Consider the following 19,402-nt stretch of genomic DNA (forward strand, 5'->3'; position numbering starts at 1 on the left):
CATTGGCAAATATGTTCTCCCATGCAGTGGGCTTTCTTGTTGTTTTATTGATGGTTTCCTTTGCTGTGAAAAAGCTTTTTATTTTGATGTAGCCCCATTTGTTTATTTTCTCTTTAGTTTCCATTGCCCTAGTAGCAGTAGCAGTGAAGAAATTGCTTCAGCATATGTCAGAGATTTTTCTGCCTATGGATTCCTCTAGTATTTTTATGGATTCCTGTCGTATGTTTAAGTCCTTGATCCATTTTGAGTTTATTTTTGTGTATGGTGTAAGTTGGTGGTATAGTTTCATTTTTTTGCATGTATCTGTCCAATTTTCCCAACACCATTTATTGAAGAGACTGTCTTGACTCCATTGTATGTTCATGCCTCCTTTGTCAAATATTAATTGAGCATAGTGGTTTGGGTCGATTTCTCAGTTCTCTAGTCTATTCCATTGATCTATATGTCTGTTCTTGTGCCAGTACCAGGCAGTTTTGAGAACAGTGGCTTTGTAATACAGCTTGATATCTGGTATTGACATCCCTCCTACTTTGTTCTTCTTTCTCAGGATTGCTGTAGCTATTCAGGGTCTTTTTTTATTCCAGATGAATTTTTGGAAAGTTTGTTCTACGTCTGTGAAATATGCCGTTGGTATTTTAATGGGAAGTGCATTGAATTTATAGATTGCTTTGGGTAGTATGGACATTTTGATGATGTTGATTCTACCAATCCATGAACATGGTATGTTCTTCCATCTGTTTATGTCTTCCTCTATCTCTTTTTTCAGTGTCCTGTAGTTTTCCGCGTATAGGTCTTTTACATCCTTAGTTATGTTTATTCCTAGGTATCTTAATTTTTTTGGTGCGATGGTAAATGGGATTGCTTTTTTAGTCTCTCTTTCTGTAAGTTCATTATTGGTGTATAGAAATGCCATAGATTTCTTGGCATTAATTTTGTATCCTGCTACATTGCCAAATTCATTTATTAAGTCTAATATTTTTTTTGATGGAGTCTTTAGGGTTTTCTATGTACAGTATCATGTCATCTGCAAATAAGGACAGTTTTACTTCTTCTTTTCCAATTTGGATGCCTTTTATTTCTTCTTCTTGTCTGATTGCAATGGCTAGTATTTCCAACACTATGTTGAACAGGAGTGGTGAGAGTGGGCATCCCTGTCTTGTTCCTGTTCTTAGGGGAAATGGTTTTAGTTTTTGCCCATTGAGTATGATGTTGGTGGGTTTGTCATATATGGCTTTTATTATGTTGAGGTATGATCCTTCTATTCCCACCTTGCTGAGAGTTTTTATCAAGAAAAGGTGTTGAATTTTGTCACATGCTTTTTCTGCATCAATTGATATGACTATGTGATTTTTATCTCTCAATTTGTTTATGTGATGTATCACGTTTATTGATTTGCGAATATTGTACCATCCTTGCATCCCTGGGATAAATCCTACTTGGTCATGGTGTATGATCTTTCTGATGTACTGCTGGATCCGATTTGCTAGAATTTTGTTGAGGATTTTGGCATCTATGTTCATGAGGGATATGGGTCTGTAATTCTCTTTCTTTGTGTTATCTTTACCTGGTTTTAGTATTAGGGTGATGCTGGCTTCATAGAAGGAGCTTGGAAGTGTTCCTTCCTCTTGAATTTTCTGGAATAGTCTGAGGAGGATGGGTTTTAGTTCTTCCTTGAATGTTTGGTAAAACTCCCCTGTGAAGCCATCTGGCCCCGGGCTTTTGTTTGCTGGAAGCTTTTTGATGACTGCTTTAATTTCTTCCATAGTTATCAGCCTATTGATATTTTTAGTATCTTCCTGAGTAAGTTTTGGAAGGTTGTATTTTTCTAGGAATGTGTCCATTTCCTCCAGGTTGTCTAGTTTGTTAGAATAGAGTTGTTCATAGTATTTTTTAATAATCCTTTGTATTTCTGTGGGGTCTGTTGTTATTTCTCCTCTTTCATTTCTGATTTTGTTTATTTGGGTCCTCTCTCTTTGCTTCTCACAGCCTCCTTTTAATGCAATGAATTCCCTCAGGTGCAGGGCCTTTACACATGCTGTGTCCTCTGCCTGGAGAACTCTTTTCTCTCTGTTTCCACCCCATCATCCATTAACAACCCCTCCTGCTCAAACATAATTTTCCCTACAGAGCCTTCCCTGATCTCCAGGAGCAATCAGGTCCCCCCGCCCCCCCTCTCACCGCCCCCCCCACACACACACACAAGCTCACAGGACACAGAAACTCCACACCCAATGACTAGTGGGTTCTTTACCTCCTCCATACGCTATAAGCTTCCAAAGACAATGTAGATTTTGCTCAACACTATGTGTTCTTCATCTGTCACAGCCTGTGGACACCCTGGCACTCAAGAATGACACTCAGGGATAAAGACATGAAGGCATGCAAGGGAACCTAGACCCACCACTTCCTACACATGTGTCCGTGGGCAAGTGGCCTGAATCCCCTCTGTAAACTAAGGGAGTGGCTATGAGGATTAAAGAGTTAATAATCATACAGGGCTTACAAAGGTGCCTGGCACAGGCATAAGCACTATATGGTGTCTGCGATTAGCATAAAGTTATTTGAGTTTAAATAGCTTCTCTGTTAACCAGACTGTCAAAGCACTGAGAGACCCCTGCCCTGCAGAATCTAATTAACTGAGGCCCTGAGGACGGGGCCTCTTTCCTGCTGCGGCCCTGGGACCTGCAGAGGAGGTGCTGGATTCTGTTCCAGGAGGGGGTGCCTCCGATGCTCTGAGTCTCAACTTCCCAGGGTTCTCACCCTGTGGCCCAGGTGGTGTGCTTGCCAACCCCCTTCATCATGCCAACCCCCTTCATCATGCCAACCCCCTTCACCATGCCAGCCCAGCAATAGAAACCTCCCTCACAAAGCCCCCTGAATGACAACAGCCATCACACCCCTCTGCTGGGCCCACAGAGCAGACATGTGGCTTCCATTAGGCCACATCTGGACATGCTCAGAAGCAGCCTGGATCCCTGGCAGGGTTCCGCTCAAAGACAGGAACCCCCCACCCCACCCCTGCTTTCCCCTACCTCTGCCCCAGCCAGGCCTCGGGCAATGGTTGGAAACCTCGCTGGGCCCCAGGGCTACCATGGCAACAGGGCTGGGGGTCATTTCCGGCCCCATGTCCCACCTCTCAGCAGGCCCCCAGTCAAACAGGGCAAAGCCACTTCCCCAGCTTCTCCTCACAGAGGGCCCTTCCATCGCTGGGGACTCCCCCACGGCCTCTCCCACAACAGCAGCCAGGGGCCTCCAAGGCCCCACTTCTCCCAAGATGCTCAACTGGATACCTGACCCAGCCCCTATCAGGCCTCCTACCAACTCCCCCTCACATGGTTGTGACCATGGATAAATCTGCGTGCCTATCAGTTCAGTGCCTCCTCCCCAACGAGACCTCAGATGGGGAGGGCTGCACCTGCCTTTCTCACTACACTGCCCTTGGCACAGAGCACGCCCTAAATCTCTGTTGAAGAGATGAGCGAACTGAAGAAGGATAATGAGTAATAATGGCTAATAGTTTAACTACTCAGCCAGTACTAAGTTCCCTGCCAAGCACTGGACATGAGAACACGTACATGGGCGTGTGTAGGAGGCAACTAATCAATGTGTCTCTCTCATCTCTCTCTTTGTGTCTCTCTCACCTCTTTCTTTCTCTCTCCTCCTCCTCCTCCTCCTCCTCCTCCTCCTCCCTTCCTCCCTCCCTTTTTCCCTCCCTTCTACTCTCTCTAAAAAAATAAATAAATGGGAAAAAATATCCTCAGATAAGGATTAAAAAAACAACAGCCCCATGAAGCAGGGACTTCTCTGCTGCTTAAAGATGTGGAAACTGAGGCACAAAAAGATAAGCCATTTACCTAAGTTACACAGGTGACAGGTGGATACTGGGTCAGTAGGAGGACAAAGGATATATGGGGTGGTGGATGGTAAGCCAGTCTTTGGGTATCTGACCATGGCCAAGCTACTGGGTCCCATTTAAAGCCACCCCTCCCCCCACCCCCATATCAGCCTCCCATTCCTTCCTTCCCCACGCACCAAAAGCTGCAGCAGCCTGTCCATCCGCACACCCTGATCCTTCTCTGCGCATGTGTGGGGCTGCTGCCAGGACAGCCTTCCCAGGCGGTAAGGGGCACTCTATCAGAGACCACTACCCACAAGCAGCCTCATCAAAGGCCAGACTCCAAAGATCCCCTGAGAAAGCCCAGGGCAGAAAAGAAAAGGAAAAACCGGGGATCCTGAGAAGAAAGCAATTCTCCAGGATTCCAAAGCCCAGAAGCACAGAGGCCTCTAGAGGCAAGAGGTGGGTAGAGGGCAGGGCTGAGTCTATTTTGGAAGCCCTAGGGCAGCGATGGCGAACCTATGACACGCGTGTCAGCACTGACACGCGTAGCCATTTCTGATGACACGTGGCCGCTGAGGCGGCCGCATGCCGAGGATGAAACATTTGCTGCTCCTGAGGATGAAACATTTGCGAAATAATGTTTTTTCCTCAAAGTGACACACTACCCGAGTTATGCTCAGTTTTTTGGCGAAGTGTGACACACCAAGCTCAAAAGGTGGCCCATCACTGCCCTAGGAGCTGCATGCTCTGGAGCCAGGCCCCCAAGCCCTCTCATTACGGCCCTACCTCGGCCCACACATACTCCTCCCTCCCATGGGCCCTGGGCCTGGTGGGAAGGAGGCCCCTGAAGCACAAGGCCCCGGTCCCAGCCCACCACTCCCATTCTGTGACCTGGAGCCCCCAGAAACACCTCTCTGACCTTGAAATGAGAAGAAAGATACCTCCCTGGCTTGGGGGGAACATCAAGTCACAGGAACAGGGCCTGGAGAATCAACAGGTGCTCTGTGCGCATGAACTGTGTGCCTGCCCACTGGAAGCAGGCTGGGTGCAGAGCCCTCTGGGCTTCTGGACCCCCTGGACTACAGGCCAGAGGAGCCTGCATGTGCACAGGCCTTGCACACAGCTGCTGCCTCGCAAGGCCTATAGCACTTGACAGATGGGAAAAGGGGCCCAGGCCAGTTAAGAGACTTGCCCAAGGCCACACAGCTGTGGGCATCAGGGTGGGTCAATGGGAATGCTGCAGAAACCCCAGAGTCCCCTCATGCCCCAATCTCCAAGAAGCCTTCCCAGATACCTCCCAGGCACCCCCCCCTCAGAGCCCCCACAGTGGTCCATTCCTGCCTCCCCCAGGGCCCACCAAGACCTGCTCATTATTTATACCCAATAAAGGTTTGTAGAGCTATTGATATGAGACTGAACAGACACAGCCCCCTAGTTGTGGAGGGAGATCGCTAGACAACGAGGTAAGTCCCCAGAACACCCTCAGGGGGATAAAGACAATGGAGCTGAGGGGAGGATCAACTAGACACAAAGACTCAAGGAAGGCTCCTAAAGGAGGTGCGCCGTGCTCGTTGGAAACAGTGGACACGTGTGTGGGAAAGAGGGGAGACAATGCTGCAGGTTTCATGGGACGGCCGGGGAATTAGGGAGAAGAGGGATGACTGCTAGAGGGGTGGCCACTGAGCTTGCATTGATTCGCTCATTCATTCACCCAGGCCCTGCTGGAGGCTCCTGTACACAGCAGAAAGATGACAGATGTGGTCCCTCTGCCCACGGCACTAACGTTCTACTAGAAAAACTTACAGCAAGGTAAGAGGAAGGTATGGTGTTCTTTTAGTTGGGTGCCCAAGGAAAGCCTCACTGGGGAGGTGACCTTGAGCAGAGAGCAGAATGGAGGAAAGGAGTGAGCCAAATGGACACCTGGAAGAGCATTTCAGGAAGAGCAAGTGGCAAGTGCAGAGGTTCTGGGGCTGCTATGGTATCTAGACAGGAGATCAGTGGGGCTGAGCACAGGGAGTAAGAGGAAGGGTTGCTATGAACTGAATGTTTAACCCCCACCCCCATACCTGTGTTAAAACCCTAATCCTCAATGGGATAGTATTGGAGATGAAGCTTTTGGAACGTGATCAGATGATGAAGGTGGGGTCCTCATGATGGAATCAGTGTCTTTCTAAAAAGAAACAAGTAAAAGTTTGCTCCTCCTATAATGTTATCTCAGATGAGATGTATCCTCACCTGCTCTGCCACGTGAGGACACAATGAGAAGCTGGCCATCTGCAAACCAGGAAGTAGGCCCTCAACGCAGCCTTCACCTTGGATTCCCAGCCCACAGAACTGTGAGAAATAAGTATTTATCATTTAAGTCACCCAATCTGTGGTATTTTTTGTTACAGCAGACCAGACAGACTAAGACAAGGGTGAGGGAGGCGAGATGCAAGAGGTCACAGGCAGGCTGTGCAGGGCCTGTGGCCCGAGAGGACTGTGGATTCTACACTGAGTAGGTGGAAGCCACGACAGGTGCAGAGCAGAGGAATGAGAACAACTTGTGTGTTAACAGAACCAACTGGAATATGTGCCGGACATAGCCCTTGACTTTCAAAAAGAGCCCCCATGTGAGACTGCATGCCCTAGGCCAGTGGTTCTCAACCTTCCTAATGCCGCGACCCTTTAATACAGCTCCTCATGTTGTGGTGACCCCCAACCATAAAATTATTATCGTTGCTACTTCATAACTGTAATTTTGCTACTGTTAATGAATCGTAATGTAAATATCTGTGTTTTCTGATGGTCTTAGGCGACCCTGCTAGCGGTTCTCAACCTGTGGGTCGCGACCCACAAGTTGAGAACCGCTGCTGTAGAGCCTAAGGCCATCAGAAAACACAGATATTTACATTACGATTCATTAACAGTAGCAAAATTACAGTTATGAAGTAGCAACGATAATAATTTTATGGTTGGGGGTCACCACAACATGAGGAGCTGTATTAAAGGGTCGCGGCATTAGGAAGGTTGAGAACCACTGGCCTAGGCTGTCTTCTCAGAGACCAAGGTCACAGCCATATCTGGGAGGATGTGAAACTCATCACCTCCTGCTGGGGTACTGTGGACACTCCAGGCCCCACCCACACTTAGCAGGACCCTCCTCAGGGACCCCCAACCCTGTGAGGGTGCCTTCTGGGCCTTTGACCACAGCCATACCACGCATGTAGCCCAGCACTGACTTCAACAGGGACCTCACCTGCACCCACCCACTCCATTCCCAGGAGCTAAGCCAGGGAGAAAGGGGTATCTAAGCTCATGCCCTAAAGTGTGGGGCCCCCAGACCCAGCTTCCCCTGCCCCAGGCAGCTGTACAGAGACCTAGGCAGTTACAGGGCCCGGGCTGCCTTCCCGGACGGACTGCTAGGGAGAAACTAAGAAAGAGGCTTACCTTCAGGGTCACCTCTGGGGACAGAATGGACAGAGTTGGGGTCAGTATCCTCCTCTGGCCGAAGATGGGGCAGAGCTGGTGGCTGCTTGGGCACTTCCTGGATAGGTAGGACCTGGGTGGCCTCATGGGGAGGTGTGGTCAGGATGGTGTGGCTGCTGGGCTTTGTTGGGTTTCCGGGAGAACTCGATGTGGCCTGAGGCTGGAGGACACTAGCTGTGCTTGACCCCAGCATGGGGCTGGCTCCCCCCTGTCCAGTACTTTGCGGCGTGGCCTGGGCATCTGGGATAAGGTTATCTTCAGGCCCTGCCGTAGCAGCTGACTTCTCCTCTTGCACAGGGCGACCGGGCCTGGCTGGGCCTGCACTGGGAGGCCCATCGAGCCCCCTGAGGCCACCTGCTGCCAGTGGCTCCCTGACAGCGACGTTCTCCCTCTCCTCCTCCCCTGCCCCCCGGCTGTCCTCCGTCACTCTCCTGGCTTTGGCTTGAACGGGAGCTGGCGGACCCAGGGCAGCAGCCGCCGTTGGCCTGAGGAGAACGGCCTGCCAAGGGGTGGCCTGGATGGCAGACAGGGGCTGACTTCCGCCTCCCAGGGTGGCTGGGGCCCCTGTGCTCGCCTGAAGCTCGCCTGCCACAGCCGCTGCAGCTTCTGCTTCAGCCGCCTCCTGGTCGTAACTGTAGGGGTCTTCGTAGTGCCGCTCAGGTTCACTCTCCTCAGCATCTGAGAAGTTCCCACTGGCGGCAGTGGGCATGGCCTCGGCATCTCCATGGCAGCTGGGGACCTGGTAGCAGATGAGCTCACCTCCGGTGTCAGGACAGTGGCAGGCCTGGCACGGTGGCAGGTGTACCGTGTGACCAGCAGCATACTTGCGGCCAGTGTGCACGCAGCCCACCTGGCCACACTGCGGGCAGCTGTCAGCTGCCACCACGGTCTCAATGCAATTGGGTGGGAGCTCGGGGCACAGCATGAACTGGCAGCTGATCTTGCCGCCACCTGGTGGGCAGGAACACTCAGTGCTGCCAAAGTCCACAAAGTAGGACTGGCCTGCGGGCACCCGGCCACGCACAAAGCCACCCTGCAGGCAGTCGTAGTACTGGTAGCCCTCGCAGGCACAGCCCTGCTGCACGCACGTGGCACAGCAGGCGCCCGGCTCCAAGGCCTCCTCGATGCAGTTCTCCAGCGGCGGGCACTCGACACCTGTGCAGTCCTGCCGAGGGGCTGCTGCACCTGTGCTGGCACCCAGAGCCAGGGCCAGGGCCAACCAGGCTCCTACAGGCTCCCGGAACATCACCATGGTCCCACAGCCAGCCCAGGTGCAGCCCAGGTGCCTCTTCGAGCCAAAAGGTCCCCTCTCCTGCGAGGCCCTGGGGGAATCAGAAAGGACACCTGTGAGCACCATATGGAGCCTACACATGAAAACACATGCACTGCCCAGGCACTCACACACCTGCACATGGCTGGTGAAGCCTCAGGCTCTTTCACTCACACACATGCCCTTATCCCCATGTCCCCGTGTCCCCGTGTCCCCAAGCACAGTGTCTGGCGGGGCAATGACAGAACAATGGCCACTTAGTGTCTGGCACAGCCAGGAACGGAGGTCTGCCTCTGCCAGCCACTCAGCTAGCACCGACCAAGCAAACCCTCTGTGCACAAAGCCTTCTAGAACTTGGGGTTTATTAGCAAACTAGAGGCCCGGTGCATGAAATTCATGCACTCGGGGAGAGAGGACCCTCAGCCCAGCCTGCGCCCTATCGCAGTCCAGGAGCCCTCGGGGGAGCAGGCCTAAGCCGGCAGTCAGACATCCTTAGCGCTGCCGCAGAGGTGAGAGAGACTCCCGCCACTGCTGCTGTGCTCGCCAACCGTGAGCCTGGCTTCTGGCTGAGTGGCACTCCCCCTGTGGAAGCGCACTGACCACCAGGGGGCAGCTCCTGTGTTGAGCATCTGCCCCCTGGTGGTCAGTGCGTGTCATAGCGTCCGGTCGTTCTGCCGTTTGGTCGATTTGCATATTAGGGTTTTATATATATAGAGAGAGAGAGAGACTAGAGGCCCGGTGCACGAAATTCGTGCATGGGGGCAGGGGGGTGTGCCCCTCAGCCCAGCCTGCACCCTCTCCAATCTGAGACCCCTCTCATAATCCAAGACTGCTGGCTCCCAACCACTCGCCTGCCTGCCTGCCTGCCTGATTGCCCCTAACTGCTTCTGCCTGCCAACCTGATCACCCCCTAACCACTACCCTGACAGCCTAATTGACGCCTAACTGCTCCCCTGCCATCCTGATTGTCCCTAACTGTCCTCCCCTGCAGGCCTGGTCGCCCCCAAATGCCCTCCCCTGCTGGCCCAGTCATCCCTAACTGCCCTCCCTTGCCAGCCTGGTCGCCCCCAACTGCCCTCCCCTGCAGGCCTGGTCCCCCCAAACAGCCCTCCCTTTCAGGCCTGGTCACCCCCAACTGCCCTCCCCGGCAGGCCTGGTCACCCCCAACTGCCCTCCCCTGAAGGCCTGGTCCCTCCCAACTGCCCTCCCCTGCAGGCCTGGTCCTCCCCTACTGCCCTCCTCTGCAGGCCTGGGTCCCCCCGCCCCAAATGTCTTCCCCTGCAGGCCTGGTCACCCACAACTGCCCTCCCCTGCCGGCCACCTTGTGGCGGCCATCTTGTGTCCACATGGGGGCAGCCATCTTTGACCACATGGGGGGGCCATCTTGTGCATTGGAGTGATGGTCAGTTTGCATATTACCTCTTTATTATATAGGATAAGATAGGCTTCATGGCCATTCTGCTAGCACTGACCCTCTGATGTAGGCAGGGAGATCATAAACCCACAGCAATTCAGTGGGTTTCTGAATGTGATAAGTACAATGAAGAAATAAATAAATGAGAGTAGGGTAACGGGACAGGGAGTGACTAGGATGGTGTGGCTGCTGGCTTTGGGTGTGAAATAGTTGATTTTAGCCAGGGTGGTCAAACAAGGATTCCTAAGGAAGTGGCATTTGAGCTGAGATCTGAGTGAATCAATGGAGACAACCACCTGAATGTCTGTAGGCAAAGTATGTCAGGCGGCAGGAATAGCAGGTACAAAGGACCTGGGGCAGAACCAGAAGGAGGGAGGTGAGGAACAGTAGAACCTCACCACTGCTGAGCGAAATGAGCAAAGGTGAATGTGGTGGCAGCCAGATCATGCGAGATTCTGGTTACAGTGCAGGCTGCTGGAAGCCGTGGCCTGAAATGACTTGATGCAACTCTGTTAGGGCTGCTTTGTTGAAAACATGGGAGCTGGGCCAGAGCCGAGAAGCCAGTCATAGGAAACGGGAGAGGACAGTGGACAGGGGAATTCTGAAGTAGAGTTGACAGGATTTGCTGCTAGACTGCATGGGTGTAACAGGAGAGGAGTCCATGATGAGCCCAGGTTCTGGCTGAAGCACCTAGAAGGATGGAGCTGCCGCTCCCTGAGGCAGGGAAGACTGTGGAAGGAGGGCCATGGACCCACAGGGGAGACATGCAGCTCAGTTTGGCAGTACTGAGTTTGAGAAGCCCAGGGATCATCCAAGTGAAGATGGTAAGAAAGCTACCGGGACAGGAGTCTATGCCCAGGCCAGGGGGCCAGGGGAGTTGCTAAACTCCAAGAGGTAACATGTACATCCCCCAAGCCGAGAAGCCACTCCAGGAAGGTGGAGGGCTCCATACAGCCAAGTTGCTTCGGAATCGGTCTCAGGTGAACTAGGCCTGCTGTCCCCAGTAACAAAGTCAGCGACTCTCCATGGAGGTGGAATGGATAGCACCAAGGCCCTGAGTCAATGCTCAACAGTGTCATTTAAGAAAAGAAACATTTTCAGACCTAAATCCTCCCCCCACCCTCCATCTGCCTTTCCATTCATCACACACTCACATGAACAACACATCCTAAGAGGGAAATATTCCCACCAGAGGTTGACAGGCTCCTCCCAGAGGACCTTTGTTGCTAGCCAGGCCTGCTAAACCCCACCCACCCAACCGTGCATTCTCCTACAAGTCAGTCCACTAGTTCTGCTCACCCTCTCAGCCCCCACAGTGGCCTGGCCCTGGCCTTGGGCCTGGCCCTTGGACCCCATCCCCCAGCATCATGCTCTGCCCATACCCAGGTGATTCCATATCTTGGATTCACCCCTGCCCCAGGCCCAGAGTGATGATGAGGAACATCAGAGCCTGACTTTATGTTTTCCTCGTTTGCTGTGCAAATCTAAGCAAGGCCCTTGCCCTCTCTGAATCTCGACTCCACATCTGTGTACAGTGAAGAGGTTCTACCACACCTTTGGTGCTGGCCAGGAGGCCACAGGTACTATCTAGCCCATGACTACACTTGTTCATCCCACATGGTGGGTTTTTAGTTTTAAATTAGTTACCAATTGGAAATGTGCACATGAAAATTCAACTCCTCTTGAAAATCACTGAGCCCTGGTCACCCTAAGATGTCACGCAGGACATGGGGCTCTCAGGCCCACAAAGCCCACATGCCCTCTCCACTCATGGTGGCAGGGACTGTTTGAGATCAGAGTTCCCAGGCTCACCTCTGCACTGGGAACCCATGGTCATTCCCACTGTGGCCTCTAGCTGGGAGAGTGGAGGTCTGAGCCCTGCATGCTGCTCAGAGCCCCTGGTACTATCTAAAGGTTGTGTGCCCATCCGTGAGGGGGATGGGGCCAGCTGGGATGTATCTGGAGGAGGTGGATGAGTAGGGAAGCGAGGAGTTAGCCTCAAGAGGCCCTGGTAGATCTCTACAACTGCTCTGGATGGCTCATGGGCCCATGGGTGTGTATGTTGTGGGTGGAGGGTGGGGGACAGGCACACTCCCAAGATGGGAGCTCACCAGGCCCAGGGAGAGGCAAAGCAAAACCCACACAGTCTCTGCCCTGTTCCTGACAACTAAAAAGCTGGATAATGCATGCACATTAATTATAATATGATTACTCAATGCCCGGCCAAAGCCATGTACCTGGGTTGCAGGTTCGATTCCTGGCCCCGGTCAGGGTGTGTGCGAGAGGCAACTAATCAATGTGTCTCTGTCACATCAATGTTTCTCTCTCTCTCTCTCTCTCTCTCTCTCTCCTCCCCCTTCCTCCCTCCCCTCCACTCTCTCTAAAAATCAATGGAAAAAAGTATCCTCCAGTGAGGATTAACAATAATAATAATACTATTTAAGATGATGATGATTATAATGCCAGCTGACCTAAGTGACCACTGAGCGGACACTCTGAACAGCAACATATATGCAATTAAGCCTATCTGAGCAGTGTATGACACTGAGTTCTCGTGCCCAGTGAGGTACCTAAAGACATCGCTCCAGGTCCACATACCCGTGGTGGTCCTTGGGAATTTGTCTGGTGGTAGGAGGAAACAAGGCAGAGGCAGGCCACCATGCCAGTACCAGTCCCAGATCCACCCTGCTCTCCACTGAGGATACTGACCTCGTCAGAATGTGTCCCCAGGTTCCAGCATCCTCCAATGGCAGCCTCTAATAGGACATCACAGGATGGGAGAGAAGGCGGGATGCTGGAAAGAAGAAACACCCCTGGGCAGGTGAGGAGAAACAGCCTACTGGCAGCCAAGGCTGAGCTCACTGCTCTCCCCACCTGGCATGCCCACACCCTCCACGCAGCCCCAGACGGACAAGCGGCTTCACACCCCAGACCTCTCCCTCACTTTGTGGTCCTGGCGCTGGGGACTTCTCATCTGATCTCCCACCTTTATTCAAAATCCTGAATGGGCCTGGCCAGGTGGCTCAATTAGTTAGAGCATCGTCCCGATACACCAAGGTTGTGGGTTCAATCCCAGGTCAGGGCATATACAAGAATTAACCAATGAATGCATAAATAAGTGGACCAACAAGTAGATGCTTCTTTCTCTCTCCCTCTCTCTCTCTAAAATACATAAATAAATAAAATTGTAAATTATATCTTTTAAAAAATGCAAGGGTAGTTCAATATTAAAACATCAATGCAATCCACTAAAAGAAAAATTCTATATGATCATCTCACTAGATCCTGGAAAATAAGTATCCTCTCTAATAGAGAGGGAATATGCAAATTGACCGTCCTGCCATCACAAAGAAGGCGGCGCCCACAGCGGAGGCGGGGTCTCCATAACACAAGATGGTTGCCCCACAGCGGAGGCCGAGTTCCCATAACGAGCCTTAACGAGCAATCAGCAGGGACCTGAGGCTGCCTGGTGCTGGGCCGGGGCAGGGGACCTGAAGTTGCGCCCTCGGTGGGGCTTGACAGGGGCCCTGAGGCCATGCCCCCCACCCCAGCGCTGGGGGACCTGAGGCTGCACCCCCTGCCCAGTGCTGGGCCGGGAGACCTAAGGCTGCGGCCCCCCACCCTGCAGGGCTTGACACAGGCCCTGAGGCTGCGCCCCCTGCCCGGCGGGGCTTGACAAGGGTGGGGCCGGCCAGGTCTGGATCTCGCCCAATGGGGGTGGGGCCGGCTGGGTCTGGGTCTCGCGCGATTTTGAGGCACTGTGGGTGGGCAGGGACTTGCCTCTGGGTCCCGTGGCATGCCCCAGACTCTGACAGGAGGAAGATTTTCATATACATTTTACTAATTTTCTTTCATCTCTGACACTTCTATTATAGAGAAAGGGCAAATAGCAATATTAAAATATTTTCTCTAATTAATCCCCTTTTAATGTGCATGAATTTTGTGCACTGGGCCACTAGTAGTATTCAATAAAATTCAACATTTTGTGATTAAAAACTGATAAAGTAAACTTCTCTTGGCACAGAGGACCATTCTATGGGAATGACCCCTCCCTAGCAAGCACTAAGAATGAGTTCACCCGTCTCCCCTCCCAGAGAATAAACTGGCCTTTAAGGGTTAAATGCCTCCCTTCAGGAGCACAAAGGTGGGATTTTAGGTGCTTTGCCAGGCCAGTGGGAAATAAACTTTGGGGTCCACCCCTCCTCAGTAGCCTCTCAAACCTTGGCTCAGTCCCTTTCACCACTGTCCAGTCCCTAAGTTGAGTTCAGGGGTCCAATACAGAGCCCACCTATGCTGAGACACACAGCAGAGGCTGAACTGCTGCGAGGAGGTAGCAGTCCCCCAGAAAGGCCCGAACCAGGTTGCGCCCTGCCTCTGGGCTCAAGCAGGTACTCTCCTGCTTTCTTTGCCCTTTCTCTTTTTGACACAAGAGACTTTTTGCAAGGGAAGCCAAAAGACAGAGTCCTTTCTAGAAGAGATGAGGATACTTGTGAGTGAATGTGTGTGTGTTTATGCGCTTGTGTTTGTAGGAGTTTAAGTGTGTGCATGCATCTGTGTGCATGTGAAACATAACTGTATGTGAATGGGTATGGAGTGGGTGTGTGTATAAGGTGTGAGTGTGGGTGTAACTATGTGTGTGACTGTGAGCAATGTATATGTGAAGTATAAGTATGTGTATATGAGTGGGTGTATGAATGTGAAGTGTATTTAAGCATGTGCAAGCATGTGTGAATCTATATAGGTGTATGATGATAACTGTGAGCATGCATGTGCATGCTCACACACGTGCTGAGCCTGGCGGGTCCCTGCCCCATGTCCATTCTCAGCCAGTGGGTCACTGCTCCCCAGTGATCCGACCACTCCCTTCTCCCTGCCTGGACACTGCCTCCTCAGGCCTTCCATGACTGCTTCGGGACACATCCCTGCCCCTGCCTCGTTCAGTCCGTCAGAGTCCGTCCAAACTGTGGACACCACTTCCACTCCGACCTCAGTGCACACAGCCCTGCCAGCACCACTCCGGGGGCTCCCGAGTGCCCTGAGCACACACACTGTGGGCTGCATTCCAGAGGGCCCGCCTCCCCCTCCAGCACAGGGTGGCTATCGGGAGCTGAGGCTGGCAGGCTGCTCCTTGTCCTCAGAGCTGAGAGCTTGTGCTGTCCTGTCCACCTGCTGGTGTCCCTGACTAAACTGTGACTCTAAAGCAGGGACCCACTCTCCTGCTCAGCCCTGACTGAGGGACTGGCCCAAGTGGACACTGGAGAATGCTTTTGGTGGGTGGGTGGAGATGGGTGGATTATTTAATTTGTGCGGCCCCAGCACAGGGCTAAGAAAACATGGAATGAGTTATAAATGTGAGAATCCCTGGCTTGTGTGGCTCGGTTGGAGCGTTGTCCCATGCACCAGGAGGTCAAGGGTTCAATTCCCAGTCAGGGCACATACCTAGGTTGCAGATTCGATCCCCATTGGTGTGCGTGTATGTGTGTGTGTGTGTGTGTGTGTGTGTGTGTGTGTGTGTGTGTCTGTCTGTCTGTCTGTCTCTCCTCTCTCCTGCCCTCCCTCTCTAAAAATCAATAAAAAAAAAAAAGATGCAATGAAACTAGACCACAAAATTATACCATACACAAGAAAAAACTCAACATGGATAAAATGTAAGTCATGAAACTATTAAGTATCCTAGGAAAAAACAGTAAAATCTCAAACATCTCACGTAGCAGTATTTTCACCAATACATTGCATAGGACAAGAGAAACAAAGGAAAAAAATTAACAAACGGGATTACATCAAACTAAAAAGCTTCTGCACAGCAAAAGAAACCATCAACAAAATGAAAAGGTAATAATAGTATGGGAAACCATATTCACCAATGATACATCTGATAAGGGTTTAATTTCTAAAACATACAAAGAACTCATACAGCTCAACAAAAGGAAGGCAAACAATCCAATTAATGGCAAAGGACTTGAATAAACACTTCTCCAGAGAGGGCAAACAGATGGCCAATAGACACATGAAAAAAATGCTCATCAGAGAGCTGCAAATTAAAATGACAAATGAGTTATCACCTCACACCTGTCAGAATGTCTAGCATCAACAAATCAATGAACGATAAATGCTGGCGAGGGTGTGGAGGAAAGGGATCCCTCGTGCACTGCTGGTGGGAACGCAGACTGGTGCAGCCACTGTGGAGACCAGTATGGAGTTTCCTCAAAAACTTAGAAATGGATTTATCAGCTGAACCAGCAATCCCACTTCTGGGAATATATCCTAAGAATCCCAAAACACCAGTCAGAAAGAATAAATGCATCCCTATGTTCATAGCAGCATTATTTATAATAACTAAGATCTAGAAACCGCCCAAGTGCCCATCAGTAGATGAGTGGATAAAAAAGCTGTGGTACATAGTATTTCAAATGAAATACTATACAGCTGTAAAAAAAAAAGGATATCTTACCCTTTGCGACAGCTTGGATGGATGTGGAGTATATTATGCTAAGCAAAGTAAGCCAGTTAGAGAAAGACAAATACCATATGATCTCACTTATAAGTGGAATCTAAAGAGCAAAATAAACTAGGTGAATAAAATAGGGCCAGAGGTATGGATTCATGGAACAGAAAAACAGACTGCAGCCAGAGGGTGAGGTGAGGACAGAAGAGATTAATCAAAGAACATATATGTATATATCCATAACCCATGGACAAAGACAAGAGCATGGGGAAGACCCCCTGGTGGGGCGGAAGCTGGGTGGAGGGGGTAAAAAGGGAGAAAATGGGAGACATCTGCAATACTATATTTTATTGTCAACAATAACATAAAGTAAATTTGTTTAAAAGACCACCCTAGCCAGTGTCCTCAGTGGTTAGAGGGTCAGCCCGCATACTGAAAGGTCACAGGTCTGATCCCCAGCTCTGGTCAGGGTGTACAGGAGGCAACCAATCAATGTATCTCTCACATGTGGTTTCTCCCTCTCCCTCGCCCTCTCCCTCTCTCCCTTCCCCTCCCCCCCTCCCTCCATTCCACACGCTAAAAAAAAAAAAAAAAAAAAAAAGGAAAGAACAATCAGTGGAAAAACTATCCTTAGGTGAGGATTAACAAAAAGAAAAAAGAAAGAAGACCCATAAAGGTGAGTGCCACCAACAGGGCCTCCACAGATGGAGAGACTCGCCTGAGGTCACCTGCAAGTCAGTGGCTACACTGGGAGCCTCAGGTGGTCACAAATCCCATGCGAATCTATCCTTAGGCCTCCTCTCGCAGGCCCTCCTCTCAGCCTCTCAGGCCTGGGGTTCCAGATGAAGGGCAGGGTGAAACAGGGACAGGCAGAAATACAGAGAGGAGCAGACAGGGATAGAGAGAAAGCAGAAAGGGCGGAGGCAGGCAGGGACCTCGGTCCCCCGGCTACTGAGGCATATGGAGAGGCACTCTCTGGGGAAACTGCATGCTCCGCAGGCCTGTCCCGCGCCAATGCCCCAATCTATCTGCACGGCCCTGAAAGTAAGTCATTTCTTAGGGCGGCCTGCGGGGCCACCCGTGTGCGGCAAGTGGCAGTGTCTGGCCTCGACTGTAGCATAACCGTCAGGCCCCCCAGGCCATCAGCAGCCACTGCCAGAGCAAGCTCTGGAGTCCCTGAAGTCCAAGGTTCAAGTTTTAACCGAGCTCTCCCCTTAGGCTGCGGGGTGGCTCAGAGCACGTGACCCCTGAGCAGCCATGCTTGTGTCTGCACGTGAGCCCCATCACAGTAGCCACTTGGCAGCACTGGAAGGACTCAAGGAGATGATGATCACACATGCCAAACAACAGCTGAAAATACATGTTCAATATAAAAAAACCATTACTGGCCCCAGCTACTCTAAATCTCCCACAGTGCACCCAGCCAGTGGTTGAGTATCCACCTATGAACTAGGAGTTCACAGTTCCATTTCCGGTCAGAGCACATGCTCGGGTTGAGAGCTCAGTCTCCAGTAGGGGGTGTACAGAGGCAGTGATCACTGATTCTCATCACTGGTGTTTCTATCTCTCCCTCTCCCTTCCTCTCTAAAATCAATAAAAATATTTTTTTTAAAAATAAGTAAATAAATCTCTCACAGCACCTCAAGTCTGCACATTCCTTTGTTCCCTCTGCCAGGCACTCTACTGCTTCTTAGCAAACTCCTATTCAGCCCTACAGACCCAGCTCAATATCCCCTCTTCCAGGAAACCTTTCATCAGAGTTCTCAGCTTCCTCTTTTGACCTCTCTACACTCTACACAGAATGACTCCTGAACCTTCAGAAGTCACAGAAAAGTAAAAAAACAAGAGTTTTAGAGCAAACCCTCAGAGAATAACTGATTCTGCCCACATCCTCACCACTCCAGGTGAATATGGCTGGGTTGGAAATCAGGACCCCATCCATAGCCCTTACCACCTCTCTTCAACTCCCTGTTCTCACATGAGCCACCCAGATGGTAAAGAGCTTCTATGACTCAGAGCAGAACATTCTCACACTCTCTGCAGGATGGGTCCCCCATGTGAGACAGGGGCAGGGAAAAATACACGGCCATTTCCTGGAACAGGCCAGAGATGCTATGGGGATCTCTGCCCACTTCTCCTGGTATGAGAACCCCAATTTTCCTCTGGGAGCCACCCTCTCTCACCCTCAGGCCATGTGGACTGTTGGATGGCCAAGAGAGTGACTGGTAAGGAAGTTATACCACCCAGCCATACCAGCCATGCTGAAGCTCCTGAGCTCAAAGGAGTGAGCCTGGACCTGCCGGGCCACCTGACCACCTCATGGCAGAGCTTATCTTACAATTACACAACATGGAGAATGCAGACACAGCCCTGATGGCATCTCCAGAGCCCCTGGATACAGCCAAGCCTGGAGCTAGTCCCCTGTATATTTTAATTCCATAATTATTTGCTTAAGTTGTACTTTCTATCACCTGCAACCAAAATAATCCTTAAGACTATGACAAGAAAACAAGAACAGCAACTGTGCTGTTATGTCTGTTGCTGACTAGACTCCAAGAACGCTTGAGTTTCTGAAGTTACTAATTTTGTCTGTATGGTGGACACCTCTTGGTCCGCAGCCTGCTTCACTGAGTGCCTGTTCTCGGAGAACGGATGGAGACAGCCCCTAAAGCCACACCAATACTGTGACTTGGTGACCCGGCCCCTGGCCGCAGCTGGTTAGCCCAGGGTGCCCGTTAAGCTGGGCCAATCAGAGCTCTTCCCCAGGACTTTGATCTGGGAAATAAAAGAAAACACAGACCATTTCTAGTAGAAAAAAACCTTTGAGCCAGGACACCTCCCAGCTGAAGGTAGGCACATTTAAGCATTTTGAGAAAATCAACTAGAGAAAGTGCAGACAAAGAAAGAAGGGAGTGCTGCAGCTAGGCACTCCTCAGACCCTTCTTTCTTTGTCTGCACTTTCTCTAG

At 51.1% G+C, this 19,402-nt stretch overlaps 1 protein-coding gene across 3 annotated transcripts in view; it reads right to left on the bottom strand.

Moving 5' to 3' along the window:
• FBLN2 (fibulin 2) overlaps positions 1-19,402 on the bottom strand; it is a 95,718-nt gene that overhangs the window by 68,115 nt on the left and 8,201 nt on the right. For 2 of the 3 annotated variants that reach the window (XM_079777073.1, XM_079777075.1), the window contains exons 2-3: positions 12,700-12,784; positions 7,268-8,628 (exon numbers count right to left, since the gene is read on the bottom strand). In XM_079777073.1, coding sequence (XP_079633199.1) covers positions 7,268-8,558 — 1,291 coding nt within the window. In that variant the 5' untranslated portion in view covers positions 8,559-8,628; positions 12,700-12,784. The remainder of the gene's footprint in view (positions 1-7,267; positions 8,629-12,699; positions 12,785-19,402) is intronic. The other variant, XM_079777074.1, reaches the window with a different exon arrangement.

The sequence above is a fragment of the Cnephaeus nilssonii genome (genome assembly GCF_951640355.1).
Source record: "Cnephaeus nilssonii genome assembly, chromosome: 7".
In the NCBI taxonomy this organism is placed as follows: Eukaryota; Metazoa; Chordata; class Mammalia; order Chiroptera; family Vespertilionidae; genus Cnephaeus; species Cnephaeus nilssonii.